At 47.2% G+C, this 17,418-nt stretch overlaps 1 protein-coding gene across 3 annotated transcripts in view; it reads left to right on the top strand.

Annotated features, from left to right (window-relative positions):
* NUAK1 (NUAK family kinase 1) overlaps positions 1-15,557 on the top strand; it is a 73,260-nt gene extending 57,703 nt beyond the window's left edge. For all 3 annotated transcript variants that reach the window (XM_070600553.1, XM_070600554.1, XM_070600555.1), the window contains 3 exons: positions 6,204-6,323; positions 8,145-8,277; positions 11,067-15,557. In XM_070600553.1, coding sequence (XP_070456654.1) covers positions 6,204-6,323; positions 8,145-8,277; positions 11,067-12,220 — 1,407 coding nt within the window. In that variant the 3' untranslated portion in view covers positions 12,221-15,557. The remainder of the gene's footprint in view (positions 1-6,203; positions 6,324-8,144; positions 8,278-11,066) is intronic.
* Positions 15,558-17,418: the final 1,861 nt, after the last annotated feature.

Raw genomic sequence — 17,418 nt, 5'->3', positions numbered from 1 at the left:
CCTGCTGAGTACCTCATAGCACCCTATGTAACATGTTGTGGAAGTGCCAAGCAGGAGGTGGTGGGTCTGTTAGCTGGATGGACCAGAAAGCCTTTGCTCAGGAAGTGGTGAGTGAACTGGGTTTTGAAGGATAGGTAGGAGTTCAGTAGAAAGGAATGTGATGATGGCTTTTTAAGAGGAAGGAGCAGCAAGCACAGGAACAGGGCATGGAGGCTAGAAAAGGAAAGGAACCTTTATTGAGCCCCTGCTAGAAGGACCTGCCACAGACCTTATCTCCTTTGGTTTTCAGAATGTCTCCATCGGGGTGGGTCTCATTGCCCCCATTTTACAAATGAACAGGCTCTCTCAGCTCATAAGCTATGGGGCTGACCACAAACCTATGGCTGTTTGATTCTGCAGACCAGGTACCTGATGCGTCTATTCTACCCTCTATCGGTACCACCCAAATGTGGCGTAAATCCAGGAGAGCATCACACGAGGGCCCTTTTGTGGTCCTCGCTTTTTGCCCTTACCTTGTTTGTAGGCAGCCTGCAGACAGCAGCCCGTGGGAGAGCCTCTCCGCGTGCTGATGGTGGCCAGAGCAGCCGTGCAGGGACGCCACAGTCGAGTGTGCAGTCAGCCGGGACGGGTTGCTCATCACTGTCCTCTGAGAGGCTGCTTCTCAAAGGCACCCTCAGTTACGCGATCCCCAGATTGCTCGGGGTTGGTCATTTCCAGTCTCTCCTGAGAGGCCGTGTGAGCTTAGATCTTCGGAAGATGAAAGCCGACCCCTCTCACTTCTGCTGTCTGTTCCACTCCCTACCTTCACTTCCTGATGACTCAGGAGTAAGGCTGTTGTGTTTAAAGCCACAGCAATTAACTCCAGGGCCGGAAAGGAGCTACGGAGTGTGTCTTCCTCCACGTGGTTGCTGTCTTCCTGAAGAGTTCCGCACAAAGGACACTCCCTCCTCAGCTACTGAGAGCAATAACTCCCCTTTGTGGGAGTTCTACGGCCAAGGCGGCTCTTCCCCTCATCTCAGGCCCTTACCGCCCTGTGTCTCAGTTTCCTCATCTGCAAAATGGGAGTGATAATGGTACCCTCCTCACAGGGTTGTTGTGAGGATGTAACATGTAATAGCTGTAGCACTCACAGAACAGCGACTGCTGGGAGGCAGTGCTGCCGTCCTCGTCGTCGTTATTATCATCTCATTTAACCTGATTTTGGTTTCCACAACACCGTGGGATTGGTGCTATTGCAATTCCATTTTCCAACAAAGGAAACCAAGAGTCAGAGAGGTTAAAGTAGAAATCGCTAAGATTTATTGAAGCCCTACTATGTGCGAGGCATGGTTTAAGCACTTTCCATCTCTCAATTCATTTGATTTCAGATCAGCCCTGTGAGGTAGGTTACATTATCCTCATCATCCCCCATTTTACGGAAGAAAAAACCCAGCTTCAGAGTGGCTAATGTGCAGCAAATCCCCTGGGCATCTTGTTAAAAGGCAGACTCTAACTCAGCAGGCCCGGGATGGGGTCTGCCATTCTCAGTTGCTGTTGTGCTCCCAGCTGGTGGTGTTGCTGCTGCTCCACGGACCTCCGTGGAGTAGAGAGGGATTAACTAACGTGCTTGAGGTTAGTGCTGGTTCAAGAGGTGAGGCCCGGATTTGAACCCAAACACTCAACCCCTACATCTCATACTTTTCCCACCATGCAAGGCAGCCTCTCATGCTGCCCACGGTTACTTAGAAATGGATGACGATCATTTCTCTGGGCTCTGGTGGGCAGTGGCTCTTAGCAAGTGGCTGTTGAATAAACCAAACCATCAGCATTATCGTAACAGCTGTAATTTATAAAGAGTCAGCGGTGCCAGGACTGTTCCAGGGGCTCGACATGCGTATTCTTCAGTCCTTACAATAACACCTCTGTGAGTTGGGTTCTATTAGTATTGCCAATTTGCAAATGAGGAAATTGAGTGGCTTGACAGGTCCCAGCAGTCATCTTGTAGCACCAAGTCCAAAGTTAGCCCCAGGTTCTTCTGGCTGCAGAACCTCTGATCGGTTGGTCCAGTCCAGCGCACTTCCTCTTAGACACTGCAGATGACGATCAGACGCTTATGTTATCATTGTCATCAGCATCCTTTCCCAGCGGTTAATCATCGGCAAGCTGTTACTTCCTTTTCGTCGGGTGAGCTCACAGTGATTATTCACAGTGATCTGAGGGTAATCCTTTTTTTTTTTAAATGGTGGTAAAATGTACGTATCATAAAATTTACCATTTTTAGGTCTACGTTTCAGGGGCATTGAGAACGTTTGCGTTGTCGTGCAACCATCGCCACCATCCATCTCTAGAACTTTTGCATCTTCCTATGCTGAAACTCTGTGCCCAATAAAAAGCAACTCCCTGTTCCTTCCTCCTGCCAGTTCCTGACACCATTCTAATTTCTGTCTCTGTGAATTTGCCTCTTCTAGGTACTGCATATAAGGGGAATCATATCATTTTTATCCTTTTGTGTCTGGCTTGTTTCCCTTAGCAGAACATCTTCAAGGTTCATCCATGCTGTAGTGAGGTTAATCCTTTTGAAATGTGAATAGTGACTTCCTCGTTTATCTTTTTAACTCTGATTTTCACCCAGTAGGGTACACCTCTGGAAAGGCTTGATATTAATAAAAAGTCCAAAAATTGAGGACATGAGTGTTGACTTCCCAGATTCCTTCTCAGAGCCCAGGCTGAACGTAATAGCCCAGTTTGGAGACACAGGGTGGTTCTGAACCAGTACGGGGCAGGGGAACAATCCATAGCCAGCAAAAATGCAAAGTAGTGGGGCCAGCCCGGTGGCACAGTGGTTAAGTTCGCATGTTCCACTTTGGTGGCCTGGGGTTCACCAGTTTGGATCCCAGGTGCGGACCTATGCACCACTTGGCAAGCCATGCTGTGGCCAGTGTCCCACATGTAAAGTAGAGGAAGATGGGCACAGATGTTAGCTCAGGGCCAGTCTTCCTCAGTAAAAAAGAGGAGGATTGGCAGCAGATGTTAGCTCAGGGCTAATCTTCCTCAAAAAAAAAAAAAAAAGCAAAGTAGTTACCTTTCTTCAAAGATCACCAGTATGTCAGCAAAATATGACTTAAAAAGCAAAGCCCCATTACCTCTGCTAGAGAGTCACCCTCCATAGACAACTGGGGTCCCGTTACAGAGAAAGCATACAGGTTGAGAAGACTCCCAATGCCCACGTAGTTGTTCTCATCTCTGCGCCCCTCAGCAAAGCTTCTGAGTCCTCTAACCTTCAGTTGCTTCACTTACAGAGCGAGGGGCAGGATGAGCTCATCTCTGAGCGCTCTTTCAGGTCAAAACCAATTCTGGGACTTGGGTATTTTGTTTTGTGATGTTTTAAATCAATATTTCCCAAATTTCAGCTTTCTTTCACTCTCTTCATGGATTTTGCCTTTTCCTGCTATCTTCTGTGCTATTTTACTTTATATTTTTTATTTAGTTCAGTTCCGTTTTAAAAATTATATTCGAAAAAGAAACCTTCCTTCATTACCTTAGATGGAAAACCAGTATCGTTTTGAGCATCAAACATCAGTATCAAGAAGTTCATAAAGTTACCTATGTGGATTTAAGAGTGGGAGGCAAATATTTATTGAGCTCCAAAGCCATGCCAGTTCCTGTTCTAAGCATTTGACATACTTTATGCCATTTAATCTTCTCTGTGACACTGTGGGGGTGGACACTGTTCCTACCTCCATTTTACAGATGAGAAAACTGAGGCTTTGAGAAGCTGCATAACCAATGGCCTTTTCCCTTCTTATAGTTCATCGACGCTCCTTAGGGCAGTAAATCTTAGAGCTGCAGCCCAAGTGTGAGTGGCTCAAGGTTTGAGAACTATGTGTGTTTGTATGTGTTGATTAATATGGCTTTTCCATTGAAGTGCCAAGAACACGGACTAATCTAGATCTCTATTAATCTTATGTGAGCGGCAGTGACAGTTTTACTGGGAGAGGCTGATAAACATCAGTCTGTGAGGATGGGAGTGGGCCATAACATAAACACACTCCTCACAACGGCTACAAAGAACGCAAGGATGCCCAGACTTGGAGAACCCCTGGTGCGAGTGTGCGTGTGTATTTGCACATGGCGCCGGCGGGGCCTCTCACACGTGTGTATTTGGAAGCTCCTGCGGTGTTCCAGACCCTGCAGACTTCACAGCGGGGAAGGGAATGTATTTTCCTTGGGACGCGTGCTATGCTGTGGCTGTCCCTGCCTTAGCTGCCATCGGAGAGGATGAAGCCCTGGACTTCTTGGGGTATGCCAGGGCTGCAGCCGTGCCATTCCTCTTCTGATTGACGGGGCACACTTCATAAAGTTTCCAACCAGCTTCCTGCAAGCAAGTCAGGGGCTTTGATAAGAAAGTGGAATTCAGGGCAATTAAGTGCAATCTGAGCCCCGAGAATGCGTTTTCTGAGGGCGGTTGTACACCAGCTGCTTTCAATGACATTCCATTCATTCAGGGACAACTTTTACAAAATAGGCTTATTCTGGGGGCTGCGTTCAAAAGAGAGCCTCAGCTGCGTCTGGGCTGGGCTGCTCTCTGGGCATGTGAATCGCTCAGCCTATTTATTTATAAGGCGCCAATGGGAATCAGCTTGGGGAAGGGCAGGAGCCCCCAGTGGCTCGGCTTGTGAGGCTGGAGTGAAAGGCTCAGGCTAGAGAGGAATCTGTGGATTACCCGGGGCCGTGCGCGCAGTGGTCTGGAGCTGTGGCGACGACACGGCGTTGACATCGCCAGTTAGCTCTCCTGAGATGAATAACCCCATCCCCCTAAACCTCCGTTTCCTCGTCTGTTCAATGACTTTTTAAAAAAATTGTGATAAAATATCCATGACATAGAATTGACCATTTTAACCATTTTTAGGTATACAGTTTGGTGGCATGCAGCACATTCACCTTTTTGTGTAAATCGGGTTTTAGATAGGATTAGACTAGAGAGCACAAAGTGCTTAGAACAGTGCTGAGAATTGGAGGTTGTTGACTAAGTGGCAACTAAGTCTATTATTATTATTATTTTGCATTACCCGTTCATGATCTTGTGCTTTGCAAAATATATTGCCTATTCTAATGACAAGTGTTTCTTGGGTGGGGGCAGGTGCTAGGTGTGGATGGTAGAAAGATGAGGGGAAGATGTGGAACCTGCCACCTGCCTCAGGGGACTCAGTCTAGTAGGCAAGGAGAATTTATATATTTATATTATATATACATACGTATATATGTACATGCATTATATATAGTATATATACATTATATGTATATATGAGATAATGTGTATGTATATATACATGGAAGAGTGCTGCCGTAAAGGGTAATAAATAAAACATTTCTAGAAACCAAAGGTGAAGAGAATGATTTTAAGGAGCATGCAACACGGGAGAAGCAAGATTAGCTAAAACATTTGCACGGAACCCGAAGACGTAAAGTTTATAAAACACTTTTCCATGCATAGTCTCAGTTTGATTGATCAGTTTTTTTTTTCTTATTATTCTCACAATAATCCTATAATCTAAAACAGCATAGGGATCCCGGGTTCCCATTTTCTGCTGTGCAAACTGAGACTAGCTAAGTGACCTGCTCCATGTCACACAGATGGCTAGTGGCCGAATTTGGCCCGAAATGTGATGACTCAAAACCCAGTGCGCTGGACCTGTTTTATCTAGGGTCACAAGGTGGGCACAGTACGGTTCTGATCAGAGTGTGGATGGATGAAAAGATGGTGGTGTCAGTTGCCCGGGGCAGGGTTTTCCAAAGTTGGGATATGCACACCACCGTGGATGCAGTATGATTTTAGGTGGGCCACAGATAGCTAATTTTCAGATGAATAGTTATGCACTCTAGTGTTCATCAGAAACATCAAGCCTCGAATTTTGTGGCGATTTCTCAGGGCAAGTCTAAATCGAGTGAAAACAGAGAGTCCACGGAGGGAGTAATTTTAAGTAAGTAACAGCATGAAGTGTGCAGATAGGACAGAACTTGTGATGAAGGCCAAGGACTGCAGTTGGGAGTCACTGGTCCCCTTGTGTTGACGGGTCCCCTCATAAAGACTCAAGACTGGGGGGAAAATGGTGACCCAGCAGGCAGACCCTCAGGTGCTCTCATGCCGTGTGGTGAGAGTTGATCCAGGGCAGGCACTTACTGGAATGCTAACGGGCTTCCCTGGGTCTTGCTTCTCTTTGTAGATTGCTGACTTTGGGCTTTCCAACCTGTACCAGAAGGACAAGTTCTTGCAAACTTTCTGTGGGAGCCCACTCTACGCATCTCCTGAAATTGTCAATGGGAGGCCTTACCGAGGGCCAGAGGTGAGCAGGTTGCCTGGTGTATATGGGGGGAGGGTGGGGAGTGGAGTTGGGGGCAGGAAAAGAGGGGAGGGCAAGAACTGAATCCAGGAAACACTTAAAAAGAAACCAACAAGCAAGCAAACAAATAAAACTTTTCCTTATACGATTATAAAAGACATAATATACACACCCGGGAGAAAATTTGAAAAATCCAGAAAATAGAGTTACCTGCAATCTCTCTCTAAGAGAATACCACTTAATATTTTTGTGACTTTTCTTTTGGACTTTTTTCCAGTGTAGATCTTTGTGTTTCAAAAATAATTGAGATTATATAGGTATATACATGTGTATATCTTGCTTTTTATTAACTTAGAATTGTGACATTTTCTGAATTTATGATTAAAAACATGGTTTTTAATGAGAACATATGTTATTCTATGAATGTACCATCATTTATTTAATCATGTCCCTAGATTTAACCAATCAGATTGTTTTCAGTTTTCCCTATTGTAACAAAACAGACAAAACAAAAACAAAAAGCTCTCAGCTCCGCAGTGAGTACCTTTTTTCGTATATTTTTGACAACCTGTACTTTTGATTAAGGAACTACATTTTAATTGCATCTTCTCTTTCATGAGAAATGCATTTCTCTATATGCCTAAAGCTTTCAGGGCCACCGTAAAAGATGTGTATGTGAAAATATTATTTTGAAAACGGGTGAGTTTCGAGTGATTATTCTCTTTCAAAAAGATGCTTTCTTTACAGAGAGATTCATCCACTTAGCATCCTTTTGAATAGCAGCTGCTCAGTGGGTTGAAATGTTTCCTTCCAAATATTTATCTGTTTGAGAGTATTTGGGGCCGGCCTGGGGGGTGAAGAGACGACTGCCAACAGCCTCTACCAATTAGAGTGAAGAGAAAGTGTTCCTAAAATAAGAATGTAAGGGAGGAGCGTAGGATTCAATTTACAAAATTGTAGAAACTCGACACTGTACGTTTATCATCGATAATGAATGCTTTGATCTCCCATGATCTCTCTCCGAGGTTACAAGCTGGCAGGCTGTGATCTGGCCAGCAAGCTTGCTTTATTTGGCCATATTAGTCTTTCTAAAACAAACTGAACAAACACTTAATAATTGGGAGATTTCACATGAAAGTCTGGTTTCTGACTTCTCTTGAAAAACCAAAGGGTCTAGCAGGGCTGGGCCAGCATTACTACGCAGCAGCCACTGGCCAAGAGGAGGCTGCTTGCTTACGCTGGGTGAATGCACGTTTCAGTTTGTCTCCATCACCAGCGCTCCACGTCGTCCCCCAGGTTCCCTCCTGCTTTGTTCCTGTCTGCTGTCTGCCTGGCTCTTGAAAGCATTTGAGTCTGCAGCCCCTGACCCATTTGAAGAAGGTGCAGGAAGGACTTGATTTCTGGATTAGGAATGAAGGCCCCTGTGTCCCAGTCTTCTCTCCATCACTGGGGTGAGGCTCTGGAGAAACCATTTAGCTTCCTTATGCCTCAGTATTCTCATCTGTCAAATGGGGTTGAAAATAATCCAGGCCCTACCTGTTTCACAAAACTGTACTGAAGATCAGAGAAGATAATCTGTTTGAGAAGGTTTTCATCTACATTGCGACCTGGTCTCTGTTTGAAATGGAAAGGTCAGGCTCTGAGGCAGGCCCCAGCTGCACTGCATATCAGGTGTCAGGCTGCGGTGGGACCCTGTCTGCCAGGTGCTAAATTCAGTTCCTGGGGTCGTTGAGGGTGGGTGCTCACAGGCTGTGATGCTAATGGTTTGCAAGGCATCCTGGAATCTGCTTCCCAGCCCCTATGTGTCCTGTCTCTCTGCTCCAGGTGGACAGCTGGGCCCTGGGCGTGTTGCTTTACACTCTCGTTTATGGTACCATGCCCTTCGATGGTTTCGATCACAAAAACCTCATTCGGCAGATCAGCAGTGGAGAGTACCGGGAGCCCACGCAGCCCTCAGGTGCGTGGCCGCGGAGGGTCGGGCGGGAGTGGTCGGCGTGCCTGCCCCAGCTCACTCCTGCTGCTTCTGTTTTACTGTCTGTATGAGGTCTTCTGCCTTTCCTCCTTCTTCTCTCCAGACCGTTGCCTTCTGGCAGAGCTGGCCTGCTCAGCTGATTGCCCAAACTTTCCCAAATGGAATTTCAAAACAAACGTCCTATATGGCGGGTGGGCTGGGAGTCCTGTTTGCTTGCTGTGTGAATGTGGGCGATTCCCCTTCCCTGTTTGGATTCAGTTTCTCCCTGTAAATTAAAATTTTGGAAAAGGTGTTACATGAAGTCCCTTCCAGTCCATGTGGACATATGAACCACCTTCACTGGACTGTAAGTGCCATGAGGGCGCCAGCTGCTCTTTCTCAATCCTGTGCCCCCGGCGGGGGCTATGGCACATGGGCACGGTTTCGTGATCTGTTGCTGTATGCCAATTGTATCCCATACCCCCACAAAACAAACTCAGTGGTTTCAACAACAACCATGTAACCATCTCTCTCGATTCCCTGGGTCGGCTAGAGCTCTTTGGCTTCGCTTGGGCTTCTCCTACAGTTGGAATCAGGTGGCCGCTGGGCTGGGGCTGACTGTGGGACACCATGTGGGCTCCCTCTCTGTGAGGAAGCTCCCCAGGCTTCTCTCTCCAGGAAGGAGCCTGAACTTCTCACATGGCAGCTTAGAGATGGAGGAAGAAGCAGCTACCAAGCCTTCTTAATGTCTGTACTTGGAAGCCAGATAATGTCACTTCCGCCATGTTCTGTTGGTCAAAGCAGCCGAGGCCATAAGCTCCATCTCTTGATGGGAGAGCATTATATGTGGATGGAAAGGGTGTGTACAGGTGGCTGTGTTTGGAGTGTCGTTAACACAGACCCTTCATACATATACGTCACACACACACACACACACACACATAAATGATTCTCATTATTTGCAATAGTTGTGTTCTATAAAGTTGCTATGAACACAAAGCTGGTGAATCCTGAACCTTTGCTCCTAGTGGAAATACAGGGCTCGATTCCTGTGAGCATCTGGTCACAATACTTTTGTCAACCGATCAGTACAGAACCTTGTTTTATGTATGTTTGTGTAAAGCACCTCATTTAAAATATGTTCTTGATTCATTAACATCGAACTCACAACCACCAGCGCCGTAACTCACGCCTGGACGACGCTTACCCAGCCACATACTTTCTCCATAAGGTGCCCCACAGCCCTCGTGGATTTAGGAACTCAAGACAACACTTCCACACTATGCTTGGGGCCATTTTAAACAGCAGGATCACCAACAAAAAGTACAAAAAAATGTAAAAAACATGGACTAAATAGACTGTGAAAAGGACACTTGTTAGTATGAGAGCAGAAACGGGGAGGCAGAGTGTCCTCATCTTGTTTGGCCTCAGCTGGTGACACACATACACGTTGGGGTTAACTCGAATTTTTTGCCACTCTAAGGATATAATCAAATGACCAGGAGAGCACCTCGAGTATTGATTTGGGGGCTACAACTAAATTTTAATGAGTACGCAAATTTACAAGTATAGAATCAGTGAATAGTGAGGATTGACCATTGTAGATGAGTGTATGTCTATAGATAGGCATATTTTTTCAATAAGCCAACCTTTTTTTTTTTTGGAAAGATTTCAGATGACCTCTCTGGCAGTCTTATTTGCCTCCCCAGCTAACTGATTCCAACACAATTCCTGGCACGTGACAGGGGTTCAGAAAATACTTAGTGAATGACTGAATGAGCGATCGTCGTGTAACTTTTCATGGGTATGGCTCACTCCCGGCCCCCTTGCCAGGCCTTGCCAGCTGCCCATTAGCCGACCTATGCGGGTGAAGGGAGGTGGCGCCTTCCCAGGATTTAATTCAACCCCCATTGGGGGAGCATAGTTTGATCTTAGAAGTCAGTTTATAAGCTATGAGAGTCATTTGGTTCCTGTGGCCTCCTCAACATCCCTTTGGGACTTTCCCCTAATTCTCTGGCAGCAGAAATTTGCAAATGGAATTTTTCAGACCGGCTGTAAATGGAGAGCAGATATAGATCAGCTCTGTGATCTGACAGCTCAGTAGGCTCCGGCTTATGTCAGAGAGAGAAAGAGGTGTGCTCCCTGGGTGTGGGTCTGAGAACCTGGCCAAGGCTTGGGGTCAGGCCCGCCTAGGGCATGGCCCCTCTCACTGCCTGGGGGTGCCAGGGTGGAGCTTCTCTCTATCCTTCTCTGTCTTCCCCTCTCTGATGAGGAGCCTTTTTTTCTCCCTCTCAGCCCCGAATTTCCTTTTCGTGCCTACATGCTTTCCCGGTAACCCTGAGCACTGCATGTTTATACAAGCCTACCTTGGAGGGACTAAAGAAATCCAGGGTGATCTACACCTGTTTCCCCTTTTGGTAAAATGATATCCACCAAAGGAATGGTGGGGCCCTGCTCGGGGTCGGGTCTGGATTCTTTCCCGGTTACCTGGCCTTCCCCATTTTTAAAGATCTTGAGTTGATGAAAAGCTCAGTAGTTCATGACTTTCCTTCACTCATATGGAAAACGTGCCAGGATGTGACAGCGCACTGGCCGGTGGTTCGGAGCCTTGATGATGCTTTTGATGTACAGTCTGGAAGACTTTGGCTTCCCGCTCTATAGTGTGGCTGGACCAAGGTTCCAAGTAGAGTTTTCTTAAAGTGAGCATCTCCTTAGCCACTCCTGGAGTGTCAGCCCTGTCCCAAAGCCAAAAGCTCCCATGTAATGCATCGTTCCTTTTGTTTCTTGACCCATAGATGCTCGAGGACTCATTCGGTGGATGCTGATGGTGAACCCTGATCGCCGGGCCACCATCGAGGACATAGCCAACCACTGGTGGGTGAACTGGGGCTACAAGAGCAGCGTCTGCGACTGTGATGCCCTTCACAACTCCGAGTCCCCGCTCTTGGCGCGCATTATCGATTGGCATCACCGTTCCACGGGGCTGCAGGCTGAGGCCGAAGCCAAAATTAAGGGCCTGGCCAAACCCGGGGCCTCTGAGGTCATGCTGGAGCGGCAGCGGTCGCTGAAGAAGTCCAAGAAGGAGAATGACTTTGCCCAGTCCGGCCAGGACTCGGTGCCCGAAAGCCCATCCAAGTTGAATTCCAAGAGGCCCAAAGGGATCCTGAAGAAGCGAAGCAACAGCGAGCATCGCTCTCACAGCACCGGCTTCATCGAAGGCGTCGTCACTCCTGCCTTACCCTCTGCTTTCAAGATGGAGCAGGACTTGTGCCGGACTGGCGTGCCCGTCCCGAGCTCCCCCGAGGCAGAGGTGCCTGGTAAACTCAGCCCCAAACAGTCAGCCACGATGCCCAAGAAAGGCATCTTGAAGAAGACCCAGCAGAGAGAATCGGGTTACTACTCCTCCCCAGAGCGCAGCGAGTCTTCAGAGCTGTTGGACAGTAATGACGGGATGGGCAGCAGCATCCCCTCCCCCAGCCCCCCGGACCCAGCCAGAGTGACGTCCCACAGCCTCTCCTGCCGCAGGAAGGGCATCTTGAAACACAGCAGCAAGTACTCAGCAGGCACCATGGACCCGGCCCTCGCGAGCCCCGAAATGCCCACACTGGAATCCTTGCTGGAGCCTGGCGTCCCCGCCGAGGGCCTCTCCCGGAGCTACAGCCGGCCTTCCAGCGTCATCAGCGAAGACAGCGTCCTGTCCAGCGACTCCTTCGACTTGCTGGATTTGCAGGAGAATCGCCCTGCCCGCCAGCGCATCCGCAGCTGCGTCTCCGCCGAAAACTTCCTCCAGATCCAGGACTTTGAGGGGCTCCAGAACCGGCCCCGGCCCCAGTACCTAAAGCGGTACCGGAACCGGCTGGGAGACAGCAGCTTCTCGCTCCTCACGGACATGGATGACGTGACTCAGGTCTACAAGAAAGCGCTGGAGATCTGCAACAAGCTCAACTAGCTCCCCCGGGGTGCAGGGCGGGGCGGGGGTGGGTACGAGGGAGGAAGGGGAGCAGTGACTTGTGCTAACGAGCTGGTTACCTCTTTGCTGGCCATGACAAGAGACTGAAAAAGGATTGGTGCTGCCATCTTGCTTGGCCAGGTTTGCAGCCTTGAGCCAGCACCTAAAAGGGAGATGTGGGCTCTCTTCCAGTCCTGTCAACTGCCAGTCAGAATTTGGGTCCTAATTGGCATTTGCTTTGTGGCACCTCCCAGAGGACCAGCTGTCCCGGGGAGGTGGTGTTGGCCAGCACTTAGAGGGTGGGGAGGAAGTGTGTGGGAGAGGAAGCATTTCCCTAGAAGCGTCCAGATGCTTCTGGAGGAGGGGCAAGAGAGACTGGAGCCATCTGCTGTGGGTGAGCTCAAAGAGCTTGCTCCTCCTCTCCTCCCATAGCAAGCTTGGTCTGAGCACACGAGGCCAGCAAGTAGATTTCAGCAACCTGATCTTGAATCAGTGATTGATTGATAGTGGCTGCTGAATGTGCTAGCTTGAGTAGCCCAGGAAGGAGTGCTATGATTGAATAGTAATGGCTGCCATGGGAATGGGAAGTGGGGCAGTAGCACTCTTGCCATGTAGTTGCCATCCTTGACCTGGCTAAGCCCTGGGAGTTAGGTTAAGGCATCCTGTGGGATCTATGTGAACTTGTATGCCTCTGGCGTGGCATTTGTCAATTTGCTAGTCTACCATGAATGGAAGACAGAGCCTTGGTCAGAGAGAGAATGCTCTGAACTCTGCTAAGGACATAGAGTCAGCCCATGGTGATTTTTTGGCTCCCTGCTCTCCACTTCTTCTTTCCTGATGTCTGCTTTGCTGTTCAGCATAACCTCCCGAAGGTAGACAGGGAAAAAGATAGTGGTGTCAAAACTATGGTGTATAACAGAGCTCAGGACCCTCTGTGGTCTTTGTGCAGATGAGGGGACGTTGATCCACACCAGCAAGGGGGCGACTTGTCAATTTCCTTAACGTCTCAATATTAACTGGAATGCTGCCTCTTGGGTTCTCGCCTGCATGAATGCTTTGACTTGGATGTGATACTGTCCATAGTCTCCAAAGGAGCCACTGGCTCAACCGTTTGCTCTGTTTACTGATCCCCCAAGTGTAGACCTCTCAGAGTAGGCAAGTTTGCTCTGGGAGTTAGTGTGTAGGTGGGATATTTGGAGGAGGAAAAGGAAGTCAGGCAGAAGGTGTTTTATCCCCAAATCTGGGTATTCTGTCATGGTTTTGGTCTCCTAGGCTTTGGGGAAAAAGGTGTTGAAAGAGCAGAGTGGGTTAGGAGGAAGCATAGAGGAGAGAGAACATTTTCTTAGGATTCATTGAAGTGATCCTGGAGGAGGCAAAAAAGAGGTGTGACAGGACTCTTATCTGACAAAGTCACTCCCACAATGGGACATCTCCAGACACTGGGTTCGAAATGAATGGTCTTCTTTGGGAATTTGGGATGACTTCAGATTCTACTGCCTTGGGCAAATCGAAACCCTCGTATCAAGATGGCTGACTTCCGAGAGCCACCTAGACACATAAGGAGGACTAGTCTTGGGAGTGTTTTTGGGAATACCAACAGACAATGGTTCATAGGGAGATGAGAAAGAACTCACCTGAGGGCACTAAGAACATTAAGTAGGATGAGGTTGCCCTTTCCCTGAGAAGGCAGCTCCCATTTCTCCCCTTCCCACCAGCTCTAGGGTTTGGGCTTGCGCCTTCAGGTTGAGCTGAGTAGTGTATTATGGCAAGCTTCTCAGTTTGCTTTCATTCAATTCCATCTCTTTCCTGAACTCCAATATAGGTTCAAAGGGAAAAAAAAGCTATAGCAAATTGTGTGTATGAGGTGTGTGGGTGCATGGAGGGCATTCTGCAACCTCTGAGCTCCCTGCTCCTTAACTCGTTTTATGCAACCTTTTCTGAACAGCCTCTCCTGCCTCACTGCCGGCCCCTCACGTGGCAGCTGGCCTAGCGGGTAGCTGTCAGCATGACTTAGGTATCACACCTACCTACTGGTTGATGTGTTTTTTCCTTTTGCCAAGTGATTGCATCTGTTTAGTGTTTTCCATCCTTCTAATCTTTAAATAAAAATGACATCATCGAGGAAAATAATCCCACACACCCCAAAAAAACCCCCACATGTATGTTCTCTTTTGTCAAGAAGCCCAGACAGTGGATTGTGGCAAAGACAGTCCTCCACTCAGAGGCCGAGATTCTGAGTTGAGTCCTGGTGTGCTGCTAACTAGCTACTGGCCTCAGACACTGCCGTGTTTTGGGGGCTGAGCGTTCCCTTCAGTGAGGGTTGGAAGGGTGGATCCGCTGGTGTCTCAGGCCCCACCTCGTTCTGACATTCTGCTAACATCCTCTGCTTTTAGATGCGATGTTGACTGCCCTTTCAAGGCAAAACTTGGAAATAGAGGGAAAAGCCCTGAAAAGCAGCTCCTCTATTTCCTGAGTCAGTCCCATCCTCCCTACCAGCCAATCCCCAGCCGAGGAAGTCATGTTTGAGTCATTTCCATGGAATTACAAGTGAGAGACACTTTTCTGACCTGGTGGACCAAACGGGAGATTCGATGTCAGCTCTCTGGTCCTTTCCTTGCCTCGGTGGGCCTTTCGGTGTCTTAGTTTACACATCTGCCAAAGGAGTAGAATTATACTTCTTTTTACAGGTAAATTTCAAGGCATGATCAGTTTTCAGGAAGTGCTTCAAGACCCCAGGCAAAATGAAAAATGCTAAGTCCTCTCTGAATTTCCATCCCTGTTATAAGGTGCTGCTTCTTCAGATGACGGGGGCGCACTTTTCAGGATGAAATTCAGGGATGTGTTGCCCAGGCCTGCTGTCTTGAGTACAAATGTGAATGATCGACTGACTGCTTATTGCCAAACTGGAAATGTTCTGTAGGGATTTACTGGCATGGTATCATTCCTAGAAGAAAAAAAAAAGAGAGAGAAACTTGACTGCATTTTTTTTTTAAATCCATGTTGTGACTTTTATTTAATTTCTATTTTTTTTTTTTTGGTAATAAAAAGTTGACTTTTTTTATTTGAATTTGTCTTTTTTTTATTTATTGGTCTGAAAGGCATTTCAAAGGTATTATAATAATATATTGGTGTAATTTAATTGGTGCAACATGCTTTATGGCTCCAGTCAACATTGGTTTTAACTCATTTGATTGGTTTGAGCCCGGAACAGCCTACAGGGAAAAAAAAGCTGGATAACCACCCAAAGTGTTTGTGTTTTCATTGGAAACTGATTTTTGTTTTGTTTTTTGGGTTTTTTGTTTTTATTTTTAAATTAAATAAATTGCAATGAACTGAACTGAAGTGGGACCTTGCCTCTTTATTTGGTTGTTTTTCTCCTAGTTAAGTAAGTGACACAACGGGTTTAAGTACCAGAAACCCACCCAAGGTTGCTTAAGCACCAAAGGAGAATTGATTCGAAGTTCTCAGAAGAAATGCAGCTGGCGGTGCAGCTGGAACCAGGAAGTGGAGAAGTGGGATCCAAGAAAACTAAGCACCCTCTTTTCTGCTCCTCTTTGCAGACAGCTTTATTTTTCCCCTCCTTTTGTAGCCTAGCTTTCTCCTCCCTGATTTTGTGACCTGCCTTGGCTTACCCCATAGCTTCCAACTTTCTATGTTCTCGGTTCCAGTTTCCAAAAGAGACTTTTGACCCAGTTCCTTCAGTCTGGACTAGAGATACCATCAAAGGTTAAGACTCAGCCACACTTTCTCCCCATGCTTCCTCTTCCCCTGCCTGCCCCCTTTCTCTGCACTCCCCTCTATCCCACGGCAGACAAATGGCTCGTCTGATTGCTCAGAGTCCAAGACCAATGGGCCAGTTTCCTAATGGGGAAGGCAACTGCTCTGTCTGTAATAAAATGGCATCTTGAGCCGCATTTTGCAATTGTTCTTTGTGTGAACAGACCCTCCAGGAAGCTTTTGGAAAGAGGATGAACAATTGGGTCAGACTGAGGAGTTCCTGGATCCTGGTCACAGTATCAAATGACATTAACCCTTTCCCTCGTACCAAACATTAGAGAATCATACTCTGCACTGAATAGCAGTGTCAGGGGATCCATCCATGAGAAGTCTGACTTCCCAAAGAAATTACAGCTTTCACCCCTTATGGTCTCCTGGGAGAACATCTGATGTAGCATTGTCAGATTTAACAAATAACACCAGAGGACGCTCAGTTAAACAATGGATAATTTTTTATTGTAACTGTGTCCCACGCAATATTTGGGCCATGCTTATTCTAAGAAAAGTATTTATCTGAAATTCAGATGTAGCTGCCCATCCTGAATTTATCTGGCAACCTAATCCGATGGGACTTCATTGGCTAATTTGGGTATGGCAGAGGGTTGGGCCTGGATGCTTATAATTGTGACCTGCCAAATTAGGACAGGTCCCTGCCTCTCAAGCTGGGCTGAGGTGGGAAGAACTCTAATTCCATGTGGGACGTGATGATTGCTGCTGAGTCAAGCTGTTTCACCTCTTTGGGCCTCAGTTTTCTCACCTGTTGGGTATGTTAACTGCTACCTTACCCAATTCTTAACGGGGCTGTGAAGAAGGAGTGAGAGAATTTCTATGAAGTTATCTTGAGTATAAAACTCAGCACAAATGGGAAACCATAGTGCTTTCTTTACAGGGCAATACTCACTGACTTTTAAAATAGGACATTTCAAAGACAATCTACCTGGATTGGAGGCTCTTAATTCTTGCTGCCACTTTTAGCAAATGGGCCTGTCAGTCATTTTCAGGGTAACGGACTAAGGAGAAGTTTATTTAAAAGTAAACCTCTTTGGAAAGACATAATTCTGCAGCCAGATAGAAGGAACAGCATGTGCACGGGCTAGAGGCTGGACCAAATGTGACACATAAGGGGTAGTGAGGGAGTAAAGGTGGCTGGATTGGCACGGTTGACATGTTGTCAACTGATAGGTTGGGAGGTTAATGGGGAGTGGTCACTTTAAGGAAGAAAATTGAGAGAACTTAGATTTCTTAAGCTTCTACATGGTGCTCACTCCATCCTTGTTCAGCGGAAAGTGGCAGAAACCCAACTTAGACTATGTTAAGTAACAAGATGAATTTACTGCTTCCTGTAACTGAGAAGTCCAAGGCCTCTGTCTCAGGCACAGCTGGATCCAGGGTTCAAGCGATGTCATTGGCCTCCTTTTCAC

This window comes from Equus przewalskii, chromosome 29 (assembly GCF_037783145.1).
Source record: "Equus przewalskii isolate Varuska chromosome 29, EquPr2, whole genome shotgun sequence".
Lineage (NCBI taxonomy): Eukaryota > Metazoa > Chordata > Mammalia > Perissodactyla > Equidae > Equus > Equus przewalskii.
Note: the sequence above shows the minus strand (reverse complement) of the source record. Positions and strands in the feature narration are given on the sequence as shown.